The sequence below is a fragment of the Dromiciops gliroides genome, chromosome 1 (genome assembly GCF_019393635.1).
Source record: "Dromiciops gliroides isolate mDroGli1 chromosome 1, mDroGli1.pri, whole genome shotgun sequence".
Classification (NCBI taxonomy): Eukaryota; Metazoa; Chordata; class Mammalia; order Microbiotheria; family Microbiotheriidae; genus Dromiciops; species Dromiciops gliroides.
This window is the reverse complement of record NC_057861.1, coordinates 673,326,581-673,344,910: the sequence shown is the minus strand read 5'-3', so window position 1 is coordinate 673,344,910 and position 18,330 is coordinate 673,326,581. Positions and strand designations below refer to the sequence as shown.

The window sequence follows — 18,330 nt, the reverse complement described above, 5'->3', positions numbered from 1 at the left end:
AGGTTCCAAAGCCTCCTGTCACAGTGTTTTGTGCACATATTGGACTTTTAAGGTTTGCAAAGCACTTTACTTATGTTATATATCTAAGAAATGTTTGCTGAACTTAATGGAAAGTCACAAAATAGGGCTCACTGACAGTGCATCAAGGAAAAGGTCACGGGGGACAGTTTTAAAATTCTACTGCAGGAATATTCTTGGAAATAGTCTTATTTCTCTAGGGGTAGATGGGATTGAGATTTCCTGGGAACTGAATCCCCTCTTTTACAAGGTAACTCCTCTTCTTAGGGACACAGACCTTCCTTGGAAAGGGCCAGAGTAGAAGTTTCAATTTCATGTTAAATAAATACTATCTATCTCTACATAAGCATATGCATCTATGTAGTATATGTTTAAGTGTGTGGATAGATAGATAGATGGTATGTGGTATACATATATGTATACACATACACAGGCTATCTTTCAGGCCTGATACAATTCTTACACTGCAGTTGCTGAATGGGAAGAGAGTAGGAGAGGAGGCCTGGTCTACATGTCATCTGCTCCCCCCTCCCCAATTTCATACCCAAACGTAGAGGAGACCAAAGGTAGCAGAGCCAAGTGAAAAGCACCAATCACTGGATATGGAGTCAGAGGACTCGAATTTAAATTTTGGCTGTGACCTTGAACAATCCGCTCCCCCTCTTCTGGCCTAATTTCTCGGGCTATAAAAGGAGGGTGGGGCTGACCTCTGCGGTCCTTTCCAGCTCTATACTTTCTAAGTCCCCAGATGGGTCTCGTGCCTGCTTACCTTAATGCCCTCCAGACGGATGAGGGGTGACCCGAAGAGGGCGGGGGCTGCAGGGACGACTGGGGCTCTGGAGGCGGGGACAGCAGCGGGGGCGGCTGCTGGGCCCGGGTCGGGGGACGCCCCTTGGCCGGCTCCCGACCCTGGCCCAGACGAGTCGCCGTTGCTGTAGTGCACGAAGAAGAGCAGCGCCAGCACGTTGCCCAGGTAGAGGTGAACGAACACCATCAGCACCAGGAAGTAGGAGCGGGAGCAGATGCCCCGGGGCTTGCCCCCGGCCAGGCCCGGCGGGGCCAGAGGAGCCTTGCCCGTGACCTCCCCGTCCGTTCGCGGGCCCAGCAGCGCCCAGGGGGGCTCCGCGGCCTCCTCGGCCTCGGGCCGCGGGGCTGCCGCCGCCGCCATCGTACCAACTCCAGCCCTGACCGGGTGAGGATGCGCGACAGAAAGAGTATCTAGCCGCTAGGCCGCGGAGGCCGGCGGGGGCGCCCGGGGGCACTAAGCCCGGGCCCCGGCCTCGGTCGCCCCTAGTAACCTGGTTGAGCAGAGAAGCGGAAGTGGCGCTGAGCTGGCGGGCAGGCACCAGCCTCCCCTCCTCTTCTCTCTCGTCGCTCCCCCCTCGCGATGGTTGCTAAGAAACGGGACAAGACTAAGGATGCTGCATCAGCCTCCCCCGCCCCATGGTTGCTAGGAGATAGGACAGCCCGAGGATGCTACAGCTGATTTCCCCCTCCTTCTGCCCTTCGCCCCACCTTCGCAACAGTTGCTAAGAGACGTGTTGGGACAGAGTATGCGCAGGCAGAGGCAAGCTGTGGGAAGGCTGTGGGGCGGAGACAGACTTGTTTTTCTATTTGCATTTCCAGTGCTTAGTACATAGTGCAGAATAGGGACTACATCAGTGGTGGAACAGATAATAGGGAACGGGATAATATTTATAAAAGTGCTTAGCACATAGTGTGCGTTTAATAAATGCTTATTCTTTCCCCTAGTCTATTCTTCCTGGATGAGAAAGTTCCCTCCACTAACGCAGGTCAGCACATTCTCCGGGATCTCGAGTCTTCCTCAGTTTTTTGTTTTGTTTTGTTTTGTTTTGCGGAGCAATGGGGGTTAAGTGACTTACCCAGGGTCACACAGCTAGTAAGTGTCAAGTGTCCGAGGCTGGATTTGAACTCAGGTACTCCTGAATCCAGGGCCAGTGCTTTATCCACTGAGCCACCTAGCTACCCCGGGTCGCACAGCGAACAATTTACTGGCTCTAAAAGGCTCCGTCAATTTCATTTCAGTGTAATAACTTAATAATTTTTTATTCACTCCTAGTCCCCCACATACACCTAGAAGGGCCTCTCTTTGGTGATGTCCCATTCTTTCTTCTTCAACACCCAATTCGGGCGCTTTTTTTTTTTTTTTTGGTGAGGCAATTGGGATTAAGTGACTTGCCCAGGGTCACAAAGCTAGTTAAGTGTTAAGTGTCTGAGGCCGGATTTGAACTTAGGTACTCCTGACTCCAGGGCCGGTGCTCTATCCCACTGTGCCACCTAGCTGCCCCTGGGCGATGTCTTCTTTAGAAGCTTTCCCAGATTCCCTCACTCCCTGACCAATTTTCTCCTTTGGACTTTATCGATGCTCCCTAGTATTTTATTTCATATCTGTTCTACTACCCCAGTAGACTGTATATTATTCAATGTTAATCTTTGCATGGCTAGCACTGTGCACAGGACCCTAGACACAACAAATGTTTAATTCTGGTTAAACTGAATTGTATTCTCTGAAACTGGTCCTTTACCCTACAGTTTCAGCTCCAGGGCTTTAGTGAGGCCCACACAAGTATTCCACGTATAGATTTTAGCTCCTTCCCTGTTAAACATAATGTCCTGTAAATAGTAAGCACAGAATAAATATTTAATGAATGAATGAATGAACGAAGAGTGGGAAAAGTGACTAAACTGACCCTTTGATACAGGAGTTCTAAGTATATATCATAAAAAGTAAATATTCGTAGCAACACTCTTTGTGGCAGAGGTTAAGCACTTTTGCAGGGTCACACATCTAGTGTCTGCAATTAGATTTGAACTCAGATCTTCCTGACTTCAGAACTTGTACCACCTACCTATAAAATGCAAAGTTACCTGCTGAGAGAGTACAAAATAAGTGTGTCAAAGGCGGCTGGAAAGACAAAAAGGTCTAGAACAGATGAAGGATGGAGTGTGACAAAGTCAATCAGGAAATAAAACTTGTGCAACAGGGAGTGCCCATTTGATACTGGCTAACATGAAATTGTAGAGGACCCAGTTTGTTGTATGACTTTCTTCAATGACATTTGGAATACCAGGAATAAGAATGGAGAACAATGGTAGATAGAGATGACTCGTGGGTCATTGCCAGGGCATCAACATCCAAGCAAGGAGGCAATGGAGTTAGGTGTGAAGGACAGTGTGTGTGTATATATATATATATTTTTTTTTGGGGGGGTGGGGTGGGGCAATTGGGGTTAAGTGACTTGCCCAGGTCACACAGCTAGTAAGTGTCAAGTGTCTGAGACTGGATTTGAACTCAGGACCTCCTGAATCCGGGGCCAGTGCTCTATCCACTGCGCCACCTAGCTGCCCTTGAAAGACAGTATATATTTAAACTTATTAATCATAATATTAAGACTATAGATGTGTGAGGCCAAAGCAGCATAGCAGACTGGGAGAACAGGGATGGTGTGAGGGACTGAAGATTACAGTAAAAGTGAATGATAAATTTAGGATTGAGGCACATGGGAAGATTTAAGGAGTTAATTATGATTGGAGAGTGGAATTTCAGTCAAGACCATTAATGTGGTACACAGCCACAGGAGTTGAAGGAAATAAGCATTAATTAAAGCATTTATTACTTTACAAATATTGTCTCATTTTATCTTCACAACAATCCTGTGAGGTAGGTGCTATTATCCCCATTTTATAGATACATTCAGAAGCTGAGGCAAAATCAGAAGTTATCTTGGCCCAGCTAGTGTCTAAGGCTGTATTTGAACTTGGGTCTTCCTGATTCTAGGCCCAACACTCTATTGTGCCACTGAGGGTAGGGAACTGGGAGGCCAAAATGTTTGGAAGGGCCATAAATGAGTATATGTAATTCATCAAGTATGACATATGTAGGAATTGGGCAAGAGATGAATACTAAATCAGGTATTTAATTATTTTAAAAAAGAGTGACCCAGCAGTTGGTAGATGAAAGCAACATGTTTCTGCTATCACAGGATAGAGCAGCCCTCAAGAGAGGAATTTCAGAGACATGGTGGTGGAGGTAATGTATGTTTCTATTTGTTCTTTGACCTACTCATTCTTTAGGATTAGTTTCCTATTAATTTTGAATCTATGCTTCAATGGCTCCTTATTAAGTATAATTTTTATTATGGTCTGAAAAGTGTGCATTTACTATTACTGCTTTTCTGTATTCCCTCCAACATCCAACATTTTCTTTTGCACTGTTGGTTCAGTTGTGAATTGATCCAACCATTCTGGAGAGCAATTTGGAACTATGCCCAAAGGTAAATCAAACTATGTATAGCCTTTGATGCAGCAATATCACTGCTAGATCTATATCCCAAAGACATCGAAAAAAAGGGAAAAAGACCTATTTGTACAAAAATATTTATAGTAGTTCTTTCTGTGGTAGCCAAGAATTGGAAATTAAAGGGATGCCCAACAATTGGGGAATGGCTGAACAAGCTGTGGTATAAGATTATAATGGAATATTATTGTGCTATAAGAAATGACAAGCAGGATGATTTCAGAAAAATCTGGATTTACATGAACTGATGCATAGTGAACAGAACCAGGAAACCGTTGTACACTGTAACAATATTGTAGGATGAAGAACTGTGAATGACAACAATTCTCAGCAATATAATGATCCAAGACAATCCCAAAGGACTAACGATGAAGCATGAAACATACCATTTGCCTTCAGAGAAAGAACTGATATTGAATACAGACAAGCATATTTTTCACTTTCATTCTTTTCTTTTATTCGTCTTTTTATGCAAAATGACTAATGCAGAAATGTTTCACATAATTGCACACGTATAACCTATATTGCTTACCTCTGAGGGAACAGGGAGGGCTTTAAATAACAATGTTTTTAAAAAAATAGATTAGAGGGGCAGCTAGGTGGCGCAGTGGATAGAGCACCGGCCCTGGATTCAGGAGGACCCGAGTTCAAATCCAGCCTCAGACACTTAACACTAGCTGTGTGACCCTGGGCAAGTCACTTAACCCCAATTGCCTTGCTAAAAAAAAAAAAAAATAGATTAGAGTTTCCAGAAGGAACAAGGAAAGGGGAATGGTTAAACTGAATTAGAAGATTATAAGGAGAGACTATAGCAGAGGAAGACTTTTCATCTTGGCTGGAACACAGTAATTAAGATAACAGGAGGTATGCATTTGCTAGCCAAAGGGTAGAAGTAGCAGTTGATAGTTGAAAGGGTCTCCCACTCTAAAATCTGAAAAGAAGGGAAGGTTATGGGGATACTGGGGAAAGGTACTGGTGCCCACAGCCATGGAGCTGAGGCAGAGACTAGAGGTCAGGATAGACATGTGAGTAAATAAATACAGGATGATTAGATTCAGGGACTGAGCTGAATGGTAAGTGGGGCCAAGTTGGTAGTATTATCACAAGGGTTCTGACTGGGACAAGGGCTGGACAAGTCTGGCTAGGAAGACAATGGCTTTAATCCTGGCACTTACTGGTATACATTGCATTTCATAAAGGTGTTACCCATCAAAATGGTCAGAGGGATGAGAAAGTGTACTTTGGACACAAACACTGGTATTCAGGTTCCTGAAGAACACACTATTCCCATTATAACACATACCATACATTTCTTTTCTTTTCTTTTTTTGCAGCACAATGAGGGTTAAGTGACTTGCCCAGGGTCACACAGCTAGTGTCAAATGTCTGAGGCCGGATTTGAACTCAGGTCTTCCTGAATCCAGGGCTGGTGCTTTATCCACTGTGCCATCTAGCTGCCCCCCCATACCATACATTTCTTATACATGGACCTGGTGGTCATGAAGCTATTAAAAAATCTTCAGTGGCTCCTTACCACCTAAGATATAAAATTGAGATTATTTCATCTGGCATTCAAGACCTTGCATCATTTGGCATTACCCAATTTTTTCTGGATTATCCCAGATGAAATATCACTCCCTCCTGTACAGCATAGCCAAACTACCCTCTAGCTCTGTCTTTAACAGCATGCTCTGCACCAAAGGCCTAGTTCCAGGCTTTTTGTCTTTCTCTGATGCCCTCATCACATATAATTATGAAACTGTTGTAATAACCAGAATGCTGGCCTTGGAATGGGAAGACATGGATTCAAATCTTGTGTCGTAGTTGTGACATTGAGCCTCAAGCAATTCCCAAGTTTTGATTTGTATCAGAATAGTCTTTGCATAGATGAAATCACAGGTCCTTCATGCACTAGTTAGACTATAAGGTATGTGAAGATCAGGCTTTTCCAGCAACTAGCATGTACTCTGCACACAAGAGGTGTCAACATTTCTTGTAGCATGACAGCATCAATGAATGTCTCCAGTGGCATTTTTTTTTTTCAGGGCAAGGAGGGTTAAGTAACTTGCTCAGGGTCACACAGCTAGTGTCAAGTGTCTGAGGCTAGATCTGAACTCAGGTCCTTCTGAATCCAGGGCCAGTGCTTTATTCACTGTACCACCTAGCTGCCCCCTCCAGTGGTATTTAAAATTCAGGATATAGACAGAATAAACATGTGCACAACAGCACTCCATCCACTTTTTTTTGTTGTTTTTGTTTTGTGGGGCAATGGGGGTTAAGTGACTTGTCCAGGGTCACACAGCTAGTAAGTGTCAAGTGTCTGAGGTTGGATTTGAACTCAGGTCTTCCTGAATCAAAGGTAGTGCTTTATCCACTGCACCACCTAGCTGCCCAACTCCATCCACTTTTTTTTGTTTTGTTTTGTGAGGCAATTGGGGTTAAGCGACTTGCCCAGGGTCACACAACTAGTAAGTGTTAAGTGTCTGAGGCCGGATTTGAACTCAGGTCCTCCTGACTCCAGGTCTGGTGCTCTATCCACTGCGTCACCTAGCTGCCTCGACTCCATCCACTTTTAAATTATATCCTTAGAAAATGTTCTCTTGCAATAACACCAGTCATATTTCTTATATCCTTAGTCTCCCTACTTAGGAAACAAGCCATGAATTATTTACAGAGTTCATCAGTCTAATAACTTTTCCTAAAATTATGAGATTCATACCATGACACTCTGCTGGTTCTTAAAAATGGGAAACAAACACAGTACAACTTCAAATTTTCAGGATTAGGAACAAGGTACCATTGAAATACAGGATCTCATAGGCCTCTTTCTCTGCATGGCAGAGAAGATAAATCTTTTTTTTGACTCACATCCAGCTGGTGCAGCAGAAAAAATTTTGGACTTCAGAGTCAGGAAACCTGGGTGCCAAAGCTCAGTTGCTTAATAGATGTGTAAACATGGTCAAGGCATTTAACCTAAAGCCTCAATTTCCTAATCTATAAAATGGGGATAACAGGAGTAAATATCAATTCTCCACAATGTTCTTGTTACAGTTCTAGTTTACAGTATATGCCTTTATGTATTTCACTTGGTTTTAATTGTTTGTTAATAACTTGCACCATCTGCACTGCCGTATATCAAAGTGTAGCACTTAGCACACTTTTTACGTGCTTCGTAAATGCTGGCTGACTTCAAATGGTTTATCAGCACAGAAGTGAACCTGGGATGCCTGTGGACTATGGGATTTGGCAGCTTCTCTCAAGTTAAAAGGCTGTAGGTATGAGTCCTTCTACAAACCTTTGTTGTCCAGGAAGCCATGCAGCTAAATTTGGACAGACTCATCACCAAATTGGCCTTGAGGTGATTACATTTTTGGCCATGGCAACTCATGAAGACCACTCACTATGGCTCAGAGGAGCTTCGATATGTCAGTGGAGACAATAGCCATACTGGTAAAATTGCAACGAGTTAAAAGCACTGATGCACCCACCTTTTAGGGTTGTGACATGAAAAGTGCTTTGTAATCCTTATGGTTTTCTCTTGAGGGAACAGGTACTAAGGAAATCCTTGTACAAGGTGGCAAAATATAGTGGAGGTAACCAAGACCTGGAGAGATGGAGCTACTCTGGTTCACATTAAATTGTAATTAGGCAGACAGGTAAAATGTTATGTGCAGAGCTGGGATGTCAGAGTTCCCAGGCAGCTCTTGCCTTGACAACCCAGTGAGCTGTTAGGAATTCTACAACATGAGCTGCTTATACACACCAAGGACTGTTGAAATACAGGCTTCTTCAGATACTGCTTAGAAAAATGACTCCACACACAAGCCTTTTAAAATTAGAAATTTACAATTTATTTTGAATAAACCACTAGAATTCTGGGAAACTTAAGAGCAGAGTACATTGCCCCAATTCACCTTTCCTCTCTAAAGGAAAACCAAGAGATGGGGCCATTTTATGAGAAAATATCCTGCTCTTCCTCCTTTTCTACCCCATGCAAAGCAGAGTTAGAGTCTGCCAGATTCTCCCAGCTTTCTAGACCGTCAGAAAACTTAAAAGTGACAGCCAGCTAAGGTCTAGAACAAGCCTCATTGAAAAGAAAATACATTCTGTCGAGCACTTGATTCAAAGTCATAAGGGCTCAAAGCTGTGATTATGGTACAGAAACCCTTTGTGGCTCCAGCATCAGTGCAAAAGCAATTTGTATATTTGTGTGTGCACATGGGTATGCACGTCTGAGCGTGCGCGCGCACACACACACATATATGTGCACAATCTCGTGCACCAAGAGCAGCAGTCATGCAGTTTAGAGAAACTCCTTGGTGCTGCCTAAGATGTCAAGGGTATGTGATGGCCAGTGAATTATATGAGCAAAGCTACAACCAAAAGTTCTAGAAGCAAAGCTGGTGCCACAAAAAAGACATCACAAAAAGAAGAAGGTTCCAAACACTGGAATCCTCAATGTGAGGAAAACGAGGCACCCACCCCCTTCCTGTTCTCAGAAGGAACGCTCTTCTTATTTACAGTTAGCTTATGAATGTGGTGTTTCTAGATTAATTCTTCACTGCCCTTCCCTCATTCATAATTGCCCGTCCTCTTCTCAGAAAACAGGGCTTTGCTTTTCAAGGAGAGGAATGGGGGAAGGGCTTACAGGTCAACCCCACCCAACAATAACCCCTCCACTGTCACAGCTGACTCTCAGGTGGAATTAATTTCACAGTTTACATAGCACCCAAGAAATAAATGCATAACTGGGTGTTGGAAAGTGAAAATGGATGGATGTAAGCTCCAAAGGAGCTCCAACTCCTTTACAATCTCTCTAAAACCCCATCCCTACCTCCAGGTGGCCAAGCAGAGAACAGAAGAATTCATTCTTGAACTCTTAGGCTTGGAGGATAACTGCGGAGATAAAAGCTCTGAGGGCTCTCCCAGAGGAAAGCCCTGTCGTACCCCCTGAGCACAGCTGAACACATTATCCCCTGGAGATAAAAGACATCAGAAGCTTTCACAAGTATCTTAGATCTGCTTTTTCAAAGACTTCCAAATATAGGTTTAAAGGTATTGTAGTACTGTAGGCCTACAACTTTTGTGCAGTCGGAGACTGGGAACAACACTAAAGTAGGCACCAAATGCCCTCCAGAATCTCAGGGATGCTTGATGTTTAAGGGAGTCGTTTCAACAGGAGAAAAATAGTGAACAAATGTCAAAAGGTCAGCTCAAAGCCAATGGAGAGTTTTCTAGAGTGGCCAAAGAAAATCTCAAAGCAGTCTTAGGATTAATGTAGGTCACACATGAAAATGTGTGCGAAGATAAGAAGGGACTTCTTGACTGACAACGCTCAGATGGGAAAGAAGAAGCCAGTGGGCAAAGACCACTTCCAGTCAGTCCATGGTGACTCCAACATAGTTCTTTCTCCACTTTTTCACCCATAGTTCTTTCTTCACTTTTTCACAGGAGGGCCACATTTAAGATGATTCTATTCACTCGGATAGGCTCCCTATTTCCATACGAAGGCAGGTAGCAAGATACTTTCTTTCAAAGGTCTCCAATTCAGGGGACACACTCAGGAGTCTGATATAGTCTGAGGAGCTGCCAATGGATCATTTCTTTATGTCTGTGTTTTCAATTCTGCTATCCTGAGAGTCATGATTTTTAGATAATTCTCTTCTCTGTTTCTTGACCACTAAAACTGTCTTGGATCCCCCATAACAACAGCCCACGACTGGTCCTTGCTGGCCCAGCCACAGCTTTTCTCAGGACTCAATTTACCATCCCTCCCTCAGAAAGGCAAAGAGGAAGCAATCCAGGCACTCAGAATCCTTTTCAAGGTATCCTGGTGAGAAACCATCAACCTTTGGGAGAGGTCCTCACATGCATGCCCCTGGCACCAGTTCACAAACATGCCCAAAACGACTCACCAGGACAAAGCACAGGGGTAGGTATGGGGAAAAAAATCCCAAACTGATAATGCTCAGTAATCCAGCTAGAAAGATGGATTAAAAGCTAACCCTATAAGAAGCATAATGGGGCATATCAAGAAAAATCCAATTTTTGCCAAATACCCCAGGACTCAGGGCAATAGGTGGCTATACCTCAACCTGGACTGGGGTTTTTTTGGATTCAGAATTTGGCAAGATCCCCCAGCACCTAGCGTAGGAAGAAGAGCAGCTGAATGAGTAGTTGACATGATCCAGCTTACAGTGCTTCCAGGCTCCTCCCCAACAGAAGCTCCTGGAAGAGGTTGGTTGCTCTCTTCCCTGGGCAATCAAAGCTGCTGCCAAGCATATCTGAGCAGGAAAAGGGGAGGCAACCCCAAGAAGGCCAATGTGGCATTTCATAAAGCTCAGCACAAAAGCAGTGTGGATGGGGAGCAAATGTTACTTTCTAAGCAGAATATCTAAAGGAAAAAACACTCCAATGCCAATTTATTATTTTTTTAAAAGGGTTCTGTGTTATTCTAGGGTTTTTTTGTTTGTTTTGTTTTGTATAATTTTACAACCTTTAAAAATTACAGAAGTTGTAATGATCTAATACTATTAACAGCCATTCAGAAAAACTTTCCCTCCCTCCCAACAACAATCCAGGGGAAATTTACAAAGTCCCATAAGGATGCCAATTCAATATGGCCTCTACCCTGGCACAAACAAAAGCGGAAAGATGAGAAGAAAACTGAAAGTGACTAAAATGGGAGAGCTGTGAGGGGCTGGGGCGTTGTTCTTGGTCTGTGCTCTCCAGTGGCAGTGCCCGTTCCATGCAATGATGCTGCTGGATGCCTTGTTTTCTCAATGCTCTCTTCCCTCTCACCCCGTATCCTCCTGTGACCTGACTTATGTGTCATGAAAATCCTTCAGCAGCGTTCTCCTCCGCTGCTCAGCTATGTGCATCTGATTCTCCAAGTCCTGAAAAGTAAGATCACACTGGCTCACCTTCTTTATATGGAGAAAGAATATAGTCACATCACTAGGAAAGCACCCCAGATATCACCTGAGGAAGAAACATCTCCTCTTTAACATCCCAGAGCCAAGCTGCCAGCCAGGATCTGTTTGAAGACCTTTAGTTCTGAGAGCTCCCTCCCTCATGAAGTAGCTAATTCTATCATTGGACAGCTCTACTTTTTTTCTTTAATTAAAAAAATTCTTTAAAAAAATTGTCAGTTCCAAATTCTCTCTCCTTTCACTGAGAAAGGCAAATTATGACACCCATTAAACATTTGAAGTCATGGAAAACATATTTCCATATCAGCCACATTGCATAAATAAAAAAATAAAAGTGTTCAGGACAATTCTAAGCGTGTAAGAAGTTCTTCACACTGAGTCAAGAATCTGTTGCTGAAATTGCTACTCAATTGTTCCTAATCCTGTCCTCTGGGGAGAAAAACAAGCAAAAGGGAGACATTTACACAAGGGCCTTCAAAAACTTGACATCAGTGATCATATTTCCTCCTGAGTTTTCTCTTCCTTGGGCTAAACATTCAATACAACCAAAATTTAAAAGCCACTGATCATTCTGTGAAAGGCTAGATGTAATACAAAGGCAAAAATAAGATCATCTTTGGCCTCAACGAGTATATATCCTTGCCTGCTCTGCAAGCAATGGTGTCCAGTCTTTCAGCCAGTGAGGTACCCTCAGTGCCTGAGGGCCAGGGGCTTCACACTGGACAGTAAGCCTCTCCTGAGGAAGGTCTCTGGTTAGGTTGGCATGGTGTGGGCTCCTTAGGCTTGCAGAGCACAAAAATGCCCAGATCATTCTCACTGTACTTATTCTCTGCCCACACAGCCAGACTCTGTACCTTTCATCTTCTTCCATTAGGTTCGTTGTTCTAAACTAGATTCTGCTGGTCTCTGCTGGTATTGGCTCTCTCATTGGGTTTCTGCTTCATCTAGCCAATGAGAGCAGGGCATTCAAGAGAAAGAAGAATAACTTACCCCTCTGTCATAGCTATCTGCTCGCTCCACCTTCCATGACAGGTTCTCAATTTCTGCCTCGAGCTGGGCCTGCTGATACTCAAACTATAGCAACAACACAAAAGATTGAACAGGAAAGAAAATCTAGAACAAGGATTTGAGTGAGGAGCAAATGTAACAAATAACATACAGCATGCACTTTAGAGCCCAATACGTTATTAAGTTTTACTAATCTGTCCAAGCATATTAGTAATTCTGAAGTACAAAAATTTCATCTGGAATGTTACAATTCCCCCTTCACAGAAACATATTCATAGATGACATATAGGTATATATTTAAATGCACTTCTAAGTATAATATTAGCAGAGAAATGCAAGAAAGACTGGATGGATACCTGTTACTCAAAACAAAAGGAACTCTTTAACGACAGGGGCAAATGCTTTGGATCTCAGTGGGAGGAAGTTTGTGCTCCACCATGAGGACTGGTGTCACAATCATCCAAGTTTCTGCTATTCTTTTTCCTCCTCATTTTTACAATCAGTTAAAATAAGGGACACACCATAGGCTTTTCCAACTCAAATGGGGCTCTTTAAATTTAGTCTAGGAAAGTCCTTTGTGAGTAGGTTCAAACAAAAACAAAGAGGGCTCTGGAAGTTACCCATCATGGATAATATAACTCAAAAGGGGGTCCCTGCTCAATCTTTCCCAGAATTCAGATAAAGGGTCAACCCTCAATGATATTGTGTGCATATAGCAAAGAGATAAGGAAAGAAGATGCTTGTGGGATATACTAATTTACCTCAAACAATCAGAGAAACAGATGTTGGGCAAAGGAGTCAAGAAACAGTTGTGATTTAGGGCAAAGTCAATCAGGTGTTCTTCTATAGCCTATGTTCTAGCTAATTAGGAAGCTTAAGGTCTCTCCTGGTTCAAAGACTCACATTCTTCAAGGAAATTACTAGGCATGGTGCATTACAAGAGTTGTTACTGATTCACAAATAGAAGGATTCAATTAAACCCCATGAGATTCTTCTGGGTAAAATGCCAAGTCAAAAAAAAAATCACAGTAAATTAATGATTTATACATTCAATTTTCCTTGTAAACTACTCAAGAACCAGAATTTCATATGAATATGGAATCTTCTCCAGAAAACATGGAGAGAAATGAACTTGTACTGACTGGAATGAGAAGAGGGCAGAATCTCCTTACCAGCTTCTTCCTCGGTCCAGACTCCATGTAGTATGCATATGGATACGTGTATTGCAGCGTATATCGACACTGTAAAAAAAAATTTTTTTAAGAAAGTCTAGATTAGGGGCAGCTAGGTGGCACAGTGAATAAAACACTGACCCTGGATTCAGGAGGACCCGAGTTCAAATCCGGCCTCAGACACTTGACACTTACTACCTGTGTGACCCTGGGCAAGTCACTTAACCCTCACTGCCCCAACCCCCCCCCATAATTTAAAAAAGCAATTCTAGACTATCACTTTTAGTCTATTTGGTTCCTCTTCTGGTTTTCCAGTCTTTAACCAACCCATATAAATTAGTTAGGCTCTTCAGGCATAGGGTCTTGAAGAAATCTTAAAGAATTAAATTAAAAAAAAAAAACACAACAGAATGAAGGCACTATTTCCTTGGTACCAGGGGGTGCCACCAATACTGCAGGTCACAACTCACTCTTTCCACCTACCAAGTCCTCACACTGGTGTAAGGGCCAAATTTAATATGGGGAGAGTTAATTGGGTGGCTCGCCGTAATATTGGGGTTCAGAAAATGATGAGGGACCTCTAGATCCAAAGTTTCCTCCCTTCCAAACTGCCTTTTTTTGTTATTTCTCCCAGGCTAATAAGAAAGGAGACTAACAGCCTCTTTGCTACAAACAAATCAGGTTTCATTAATGGGAATAAAATATATAACAAAGGTGAAATTAATAAAGCCAGTGACAAGGGAATAGGTGAAGAGAAAAATGGATAAGCTCCCTGGCTCTAGCAGAGACTGACTCAACCCCCAAACCTGCTTCCAGTTCAGCTAATTCGAAGAGCTGGCCTCATTTCTATTAACTCACCACCTGGGGTCCGTAGTTTCTATAGGAGTCAGCTGTGCAGCCCCTCTGAAGTCTGCTCTCAGAAGCTCACCAACAGGAAAGTGAGCTCCCACCCTCAGCATTCTCCTTTTCTACTTTTTCTCTCCCTCCCCCAAAAGGGAGGTCCTTCAAGTTGCTTGGCTAAGAGTGGTCCCCCCAGTGACAGTAGTATATGTCACTCAGGGCAGGCCAGGTGTGGCCTATATCTAATCATCTCAAGTAGATACTTAGTTGGTTTCTCAAACAATACTAGATCAATCAGGTGGGACCCCTGAGTGTCTGCCAAATTCCATTATTTTATCACATTGGTCAACAACAATACAAGAGCCAGCCCAGTATCTACTGGGTAAAGATACTATCTAACTCTTGGCTGGCCCTTGGATGACAGATGCACAGCCCATTACCAGGTTGGAACCCAAATCCTTTTTAAGTTGGCAAGGCCTGCCAGAGGTTATATTCTATTGGCAAAGCCTTTAAAAACTGAGGATCTTCTCCACACCACAATGAAGCACTGGAGGAGGACCTTAGTTCAAAGGAGAGTAAATTCTTTGAGGAAATTCAAAATTTTAACAAAGTGCATCTGCACTGCATAACCATCACATGGACTATCTCAGTAACAGAAAGTTGGTTTAACACAGGGCCATAGGACAGAATGTTGTTTATGTGACTCCATAGTCATGGGGCACCTAGAAAAAAAAAGTAATTGGGAGTAGGGAAGAGTTTCCAGGTGAGGGCTGAGTATGCCTCAAATTTCCCTGCTTCTACAGTGCTTAAGAGTTTGTACTATACAATCATTATGTCCTATCTCCTAATTTATTCACTGATGGACAGCTATGAGGGAATATAAGATCTCAAGTAATTTCACATAAATTTTGTCTCCTTAAATAGCTTTAGCTCATTGAGGGCAAGGATCTCATTCAATTCAACAAATATTTGTCAAAAACAGTTATTATTTGTAGGATATTTTCTGAATATTGTATCTTATCTGGTGGGATTTTAGGAGGATAACACAAATTTCAGTCTCTACAGGAACCTTTTTTCTTTTTAAACAGGGCAATGGGGGTTAAGTGACTTGCCCAGGGTCACATAGCTAGTAAGTATCAAGGGTCTGAGGCCGGATCTGAACTCAGGTCCTCCTGAATCCAGGTCCAGTGCTTTATCCACTGCACCACCTAGCTGCCCCCTACAGGAAGCTTTTATGCAGAATTCTTTCCCTCTGCTGCCTATCACCAAGACTTACAAAGACCTGAGGTCAGGCAGGGGAGCAGTCGCCTCACCTTGGCTAGGAGCTTAGCAGCATTCTGCAGGTATTGCCAGTCGATCCAAGTCCCCAGATTGTTCATTACTCTTTCCTGGATCTTCTCATGAATTCGTTGATATGTCTGTGCCTCTAGCTGTAAGCTCTTATTATGATTTTCCCACTGTAGCAGGGATAGAGGGAAAAGGAGGAATGGAGGACTTTTGGGGAGATGGGAGGAGAACATATGGACTACAGGAAAAGGGGCAAATAAATGTCAAAGTAGACAAGGAATGCTGAAGTGGCAACCAGCAGAACAGCTGGAATAAGTCAATGCCACACAAATAAGGATGCCCCAGATTGCTCCCATACTGAAGACAGTGGGGGCTTCATGTGCTTGTGAGAAGGGAAGGTACTGCTAGGAACCAATGAGTCTTCCCTTATCATACATATGGGGAACTTCAATTTCCCACCTTCTAGGAAAAAAAAATTACTTCTACCCTCAGGTGAAAAGGGTCCAGTGCAAAAGTATCAAGAAAAATTCTACAAAAATACCAAATTCAAAATTTGAAACCAAGTGCTAGGGAGACATTCAAAAGAATAATTAATAATCTTGCTAAATGTAATCATTTATTTATTTATTTATTTTAGTGAGGCAATTGGGGTTAAGTGACTTGCCCAAGGTCACACAGCTAGTAAGTGTCTGAGGCCGGATTTGAACTCAGGTACTCCTGACTTCAGGGCCAGTGCTTTTATCCACTGCGCCACCTAGCTGCCCCAAATGTAATCATTTATAAAGGGTTGCTTTACATTGACAAAGCCCTCAGGAGAGGAAAAAAGAATTCATTTTGCATAACTGCTACACAATAATAATTCCTGGACTACATACAAAGGCATTTCCTTAGCATTAGTTATGGAGATACCAAGTCCAGCATCATATACATAGTAGGCATTTAATGAATTGTTCAGTTTTTGTTCATATTCTAATTAAGTATCCATGAGCAAGACAAAACTTGTAGTTTGTAAAAGGGCGTTCAGAGAATGCTGGAGTTGGAAGAAGCTTCAGAGGTTATCAGTTTCCTGAGGACAAAACTGAGGTCAGAAGAGTTCGGGATTCAGAACCAAAAGGGACCTTGGAATTATCTAAGTTCTGAAGGGTTAAGTATTTGCCTAAATGTACACAGCTAGTATGATTTACTTGTGTATGAAATGGAGAAGGGTGGTTATTAGAATGCCATAGACTAAACAGATTAAGAGTCATAAAATTTAGAGCTAGAAGGAACTCCAGGAACTTCAATTCCCCTCCCCAACTTCTTTTTTTTTTTTAAACTATGGCTTAAGAAGGGTAAGAGACCAAAGATAAAGATGGAAGGAGACACACTATCAAGATAATAGACAGTATTAATGTTACTATTATAATGTTTACTGAAAATCAGTATCCTGGCTAACCCAAAGTATTTATGGGCTGAGTTCTCTAGGATGGGTTTCTGTGGACCGTCTTTATGTGCTCCCCAGAGTATACAACCTGAGCAGCAGCAGCATATGAGTTCATACCACTACAGCATAACAGAGGATGCTATCCAGCCATAAGCCATAGTACTCTGGCTGCTCTTATAAACCAGAGATGAGGGAATTTTTGAAGAGTCTTCTTAAGCCAACATTAATCCCAACAGTTGGTTCTAGATCTCCATCACCTAAAATGGGGTCTTCAAAGCCCCCACATCTCTATAAATTCGTCAGTGCTGCCAGAATCTAGCTTAACCATCGCTGGCAAACCAAAGGAAACTAAACTCATGACTGTGGGTTAGCGAGAGGTCTCCTACCCTCTCAAAGTAGAACAAGTACTTCTTAAGGGCCTCCCTCGCCTGGGCCTGCTGACTCTGGTTTACAATATCAGGATTTTCTTTGTACCGACTGCACTCGTAGTACTCGCTGCCATGGGTCTTCCAGTCTCCTAGACACATCCAGCAGAAATCTGTATAGAACAGCAAAGATCAAGTCAATCACAGCATCAAAGAAACTGCTCCCTCCTGAAATGCCTGTGGCAAAGGCCTATTACTTGGGAAGCAGAGTTAAGGCAAAGCCACTCTGTGTTGGTTAGATTTCTGGGCACTCCTCTGCCCAAAGGGCAGACTCAACACACCCCAGGGTGCTACTTGGTAGACAATGTCCCTCGGCTCATCCTTATTATTCACCTAGTACCAAGAGTTGGTAAAAATAGTAAACTGGCCTCTGCTATGGAGCAGCTGTGTACAGAGATGATAGGCTCGAGCAGCATGCATGTCATCAACACAAAGAGACATCACCAACAGGCTTATGTCATACACACACACACATATATATTTTTTCCAGGACAATGAGGGTTAAGTGACTCGCCCAGGGTCACACAACTAGTAAGTGTCAAGTGTCTGAGGCTGGATTTGAACTCAGGTCCTCCTGAATCCAGGGCCAGTGCTTTATCCACTGCGCCACCTAGCTGCCCCCACATCATATTCTTTTACCGGGAGACCTAAAATTTGTCTAAGAGCTGCTTGGATATCACCTAACAATACCCCCTCTACAGAAACCATTGAAGCCATTCTGTTCCCCTTTCCCCCCTTCCATATACACAATCAAGACATCTAGTACAAGAATCTTAATACAATGCCTGGCACAAAATAGGTGCTTTAAAAAATGTCAAATGACTGAATGACATGGACAGACAGCTCTGAAGTAGGATAAACAAGCCGAGAGAGAGAGAGAGAGAGAGAGAGAGAGAGAGAGAGAGAG

General features: G+C 43.0%; 2 protein-coding genes across 2 annotated transcripts in view; both read right to left on the bottom strand.

Moving 5' to 3' along the window:
* P4HTM (prolyl 4-hydroxylase, transmembrane) overlaps positions 1 to 1,516 on the bottom strand; it is a 33,175-nt gene extending 31,659 nt beyond the window's left edge. Inside the window, exon 1 of the mRNA XM_043979921.1 lies at positions 788 to 1,516. Within this exon, the coding sequence (XP_043835856.1) occupies positions 788 to 1,186 (399 nt within the window). The 5' untranslated portion in view covers positions 1,187 to 1,516. The remainder of the gene's footprint in view (positions 1 to 787) is intronic.
* A 6,647-nt stretch (positions 1,517 to 8,163) lies between these two features.
* ARIH2 (ariadne RBR E3 ubiquitin protein ligase 2) overlaps positions 8,164 to 18,330 on the bottom strand; it is a 63,548-nt gene continuing 53,381 nt past the window's right edge. The window contains exons 10-14 of the mRNA XM_044003418.1: positions 17,385 to 17,536; positions 15,602 to 15,745; positions 13,449 to 13,517; positions 12,259 to 12,342; positions 8,164 to 11,232 (exon numbers count right to left, since the gene is read on the bottom strand). Of these exons, the coding sequence (XP_043859353.1) occupies positions 11,161 to 11,232; positions 12,259 to 12,342; positions 13,449 to 13,517; positions 15,602 to 15,745; positions 17,385 to 17,536 (521 nt within the window). The 3' untranslated portion in view covers positions 8,164 to 11,160. The remainder of the gene's footprint in view (positions 11,233 to 12,258; positions 12,343 to 13,448; positions 13,518 to 15,601; positions 15,746 to 17,384; positions 17,537 to 18,330) is intronic.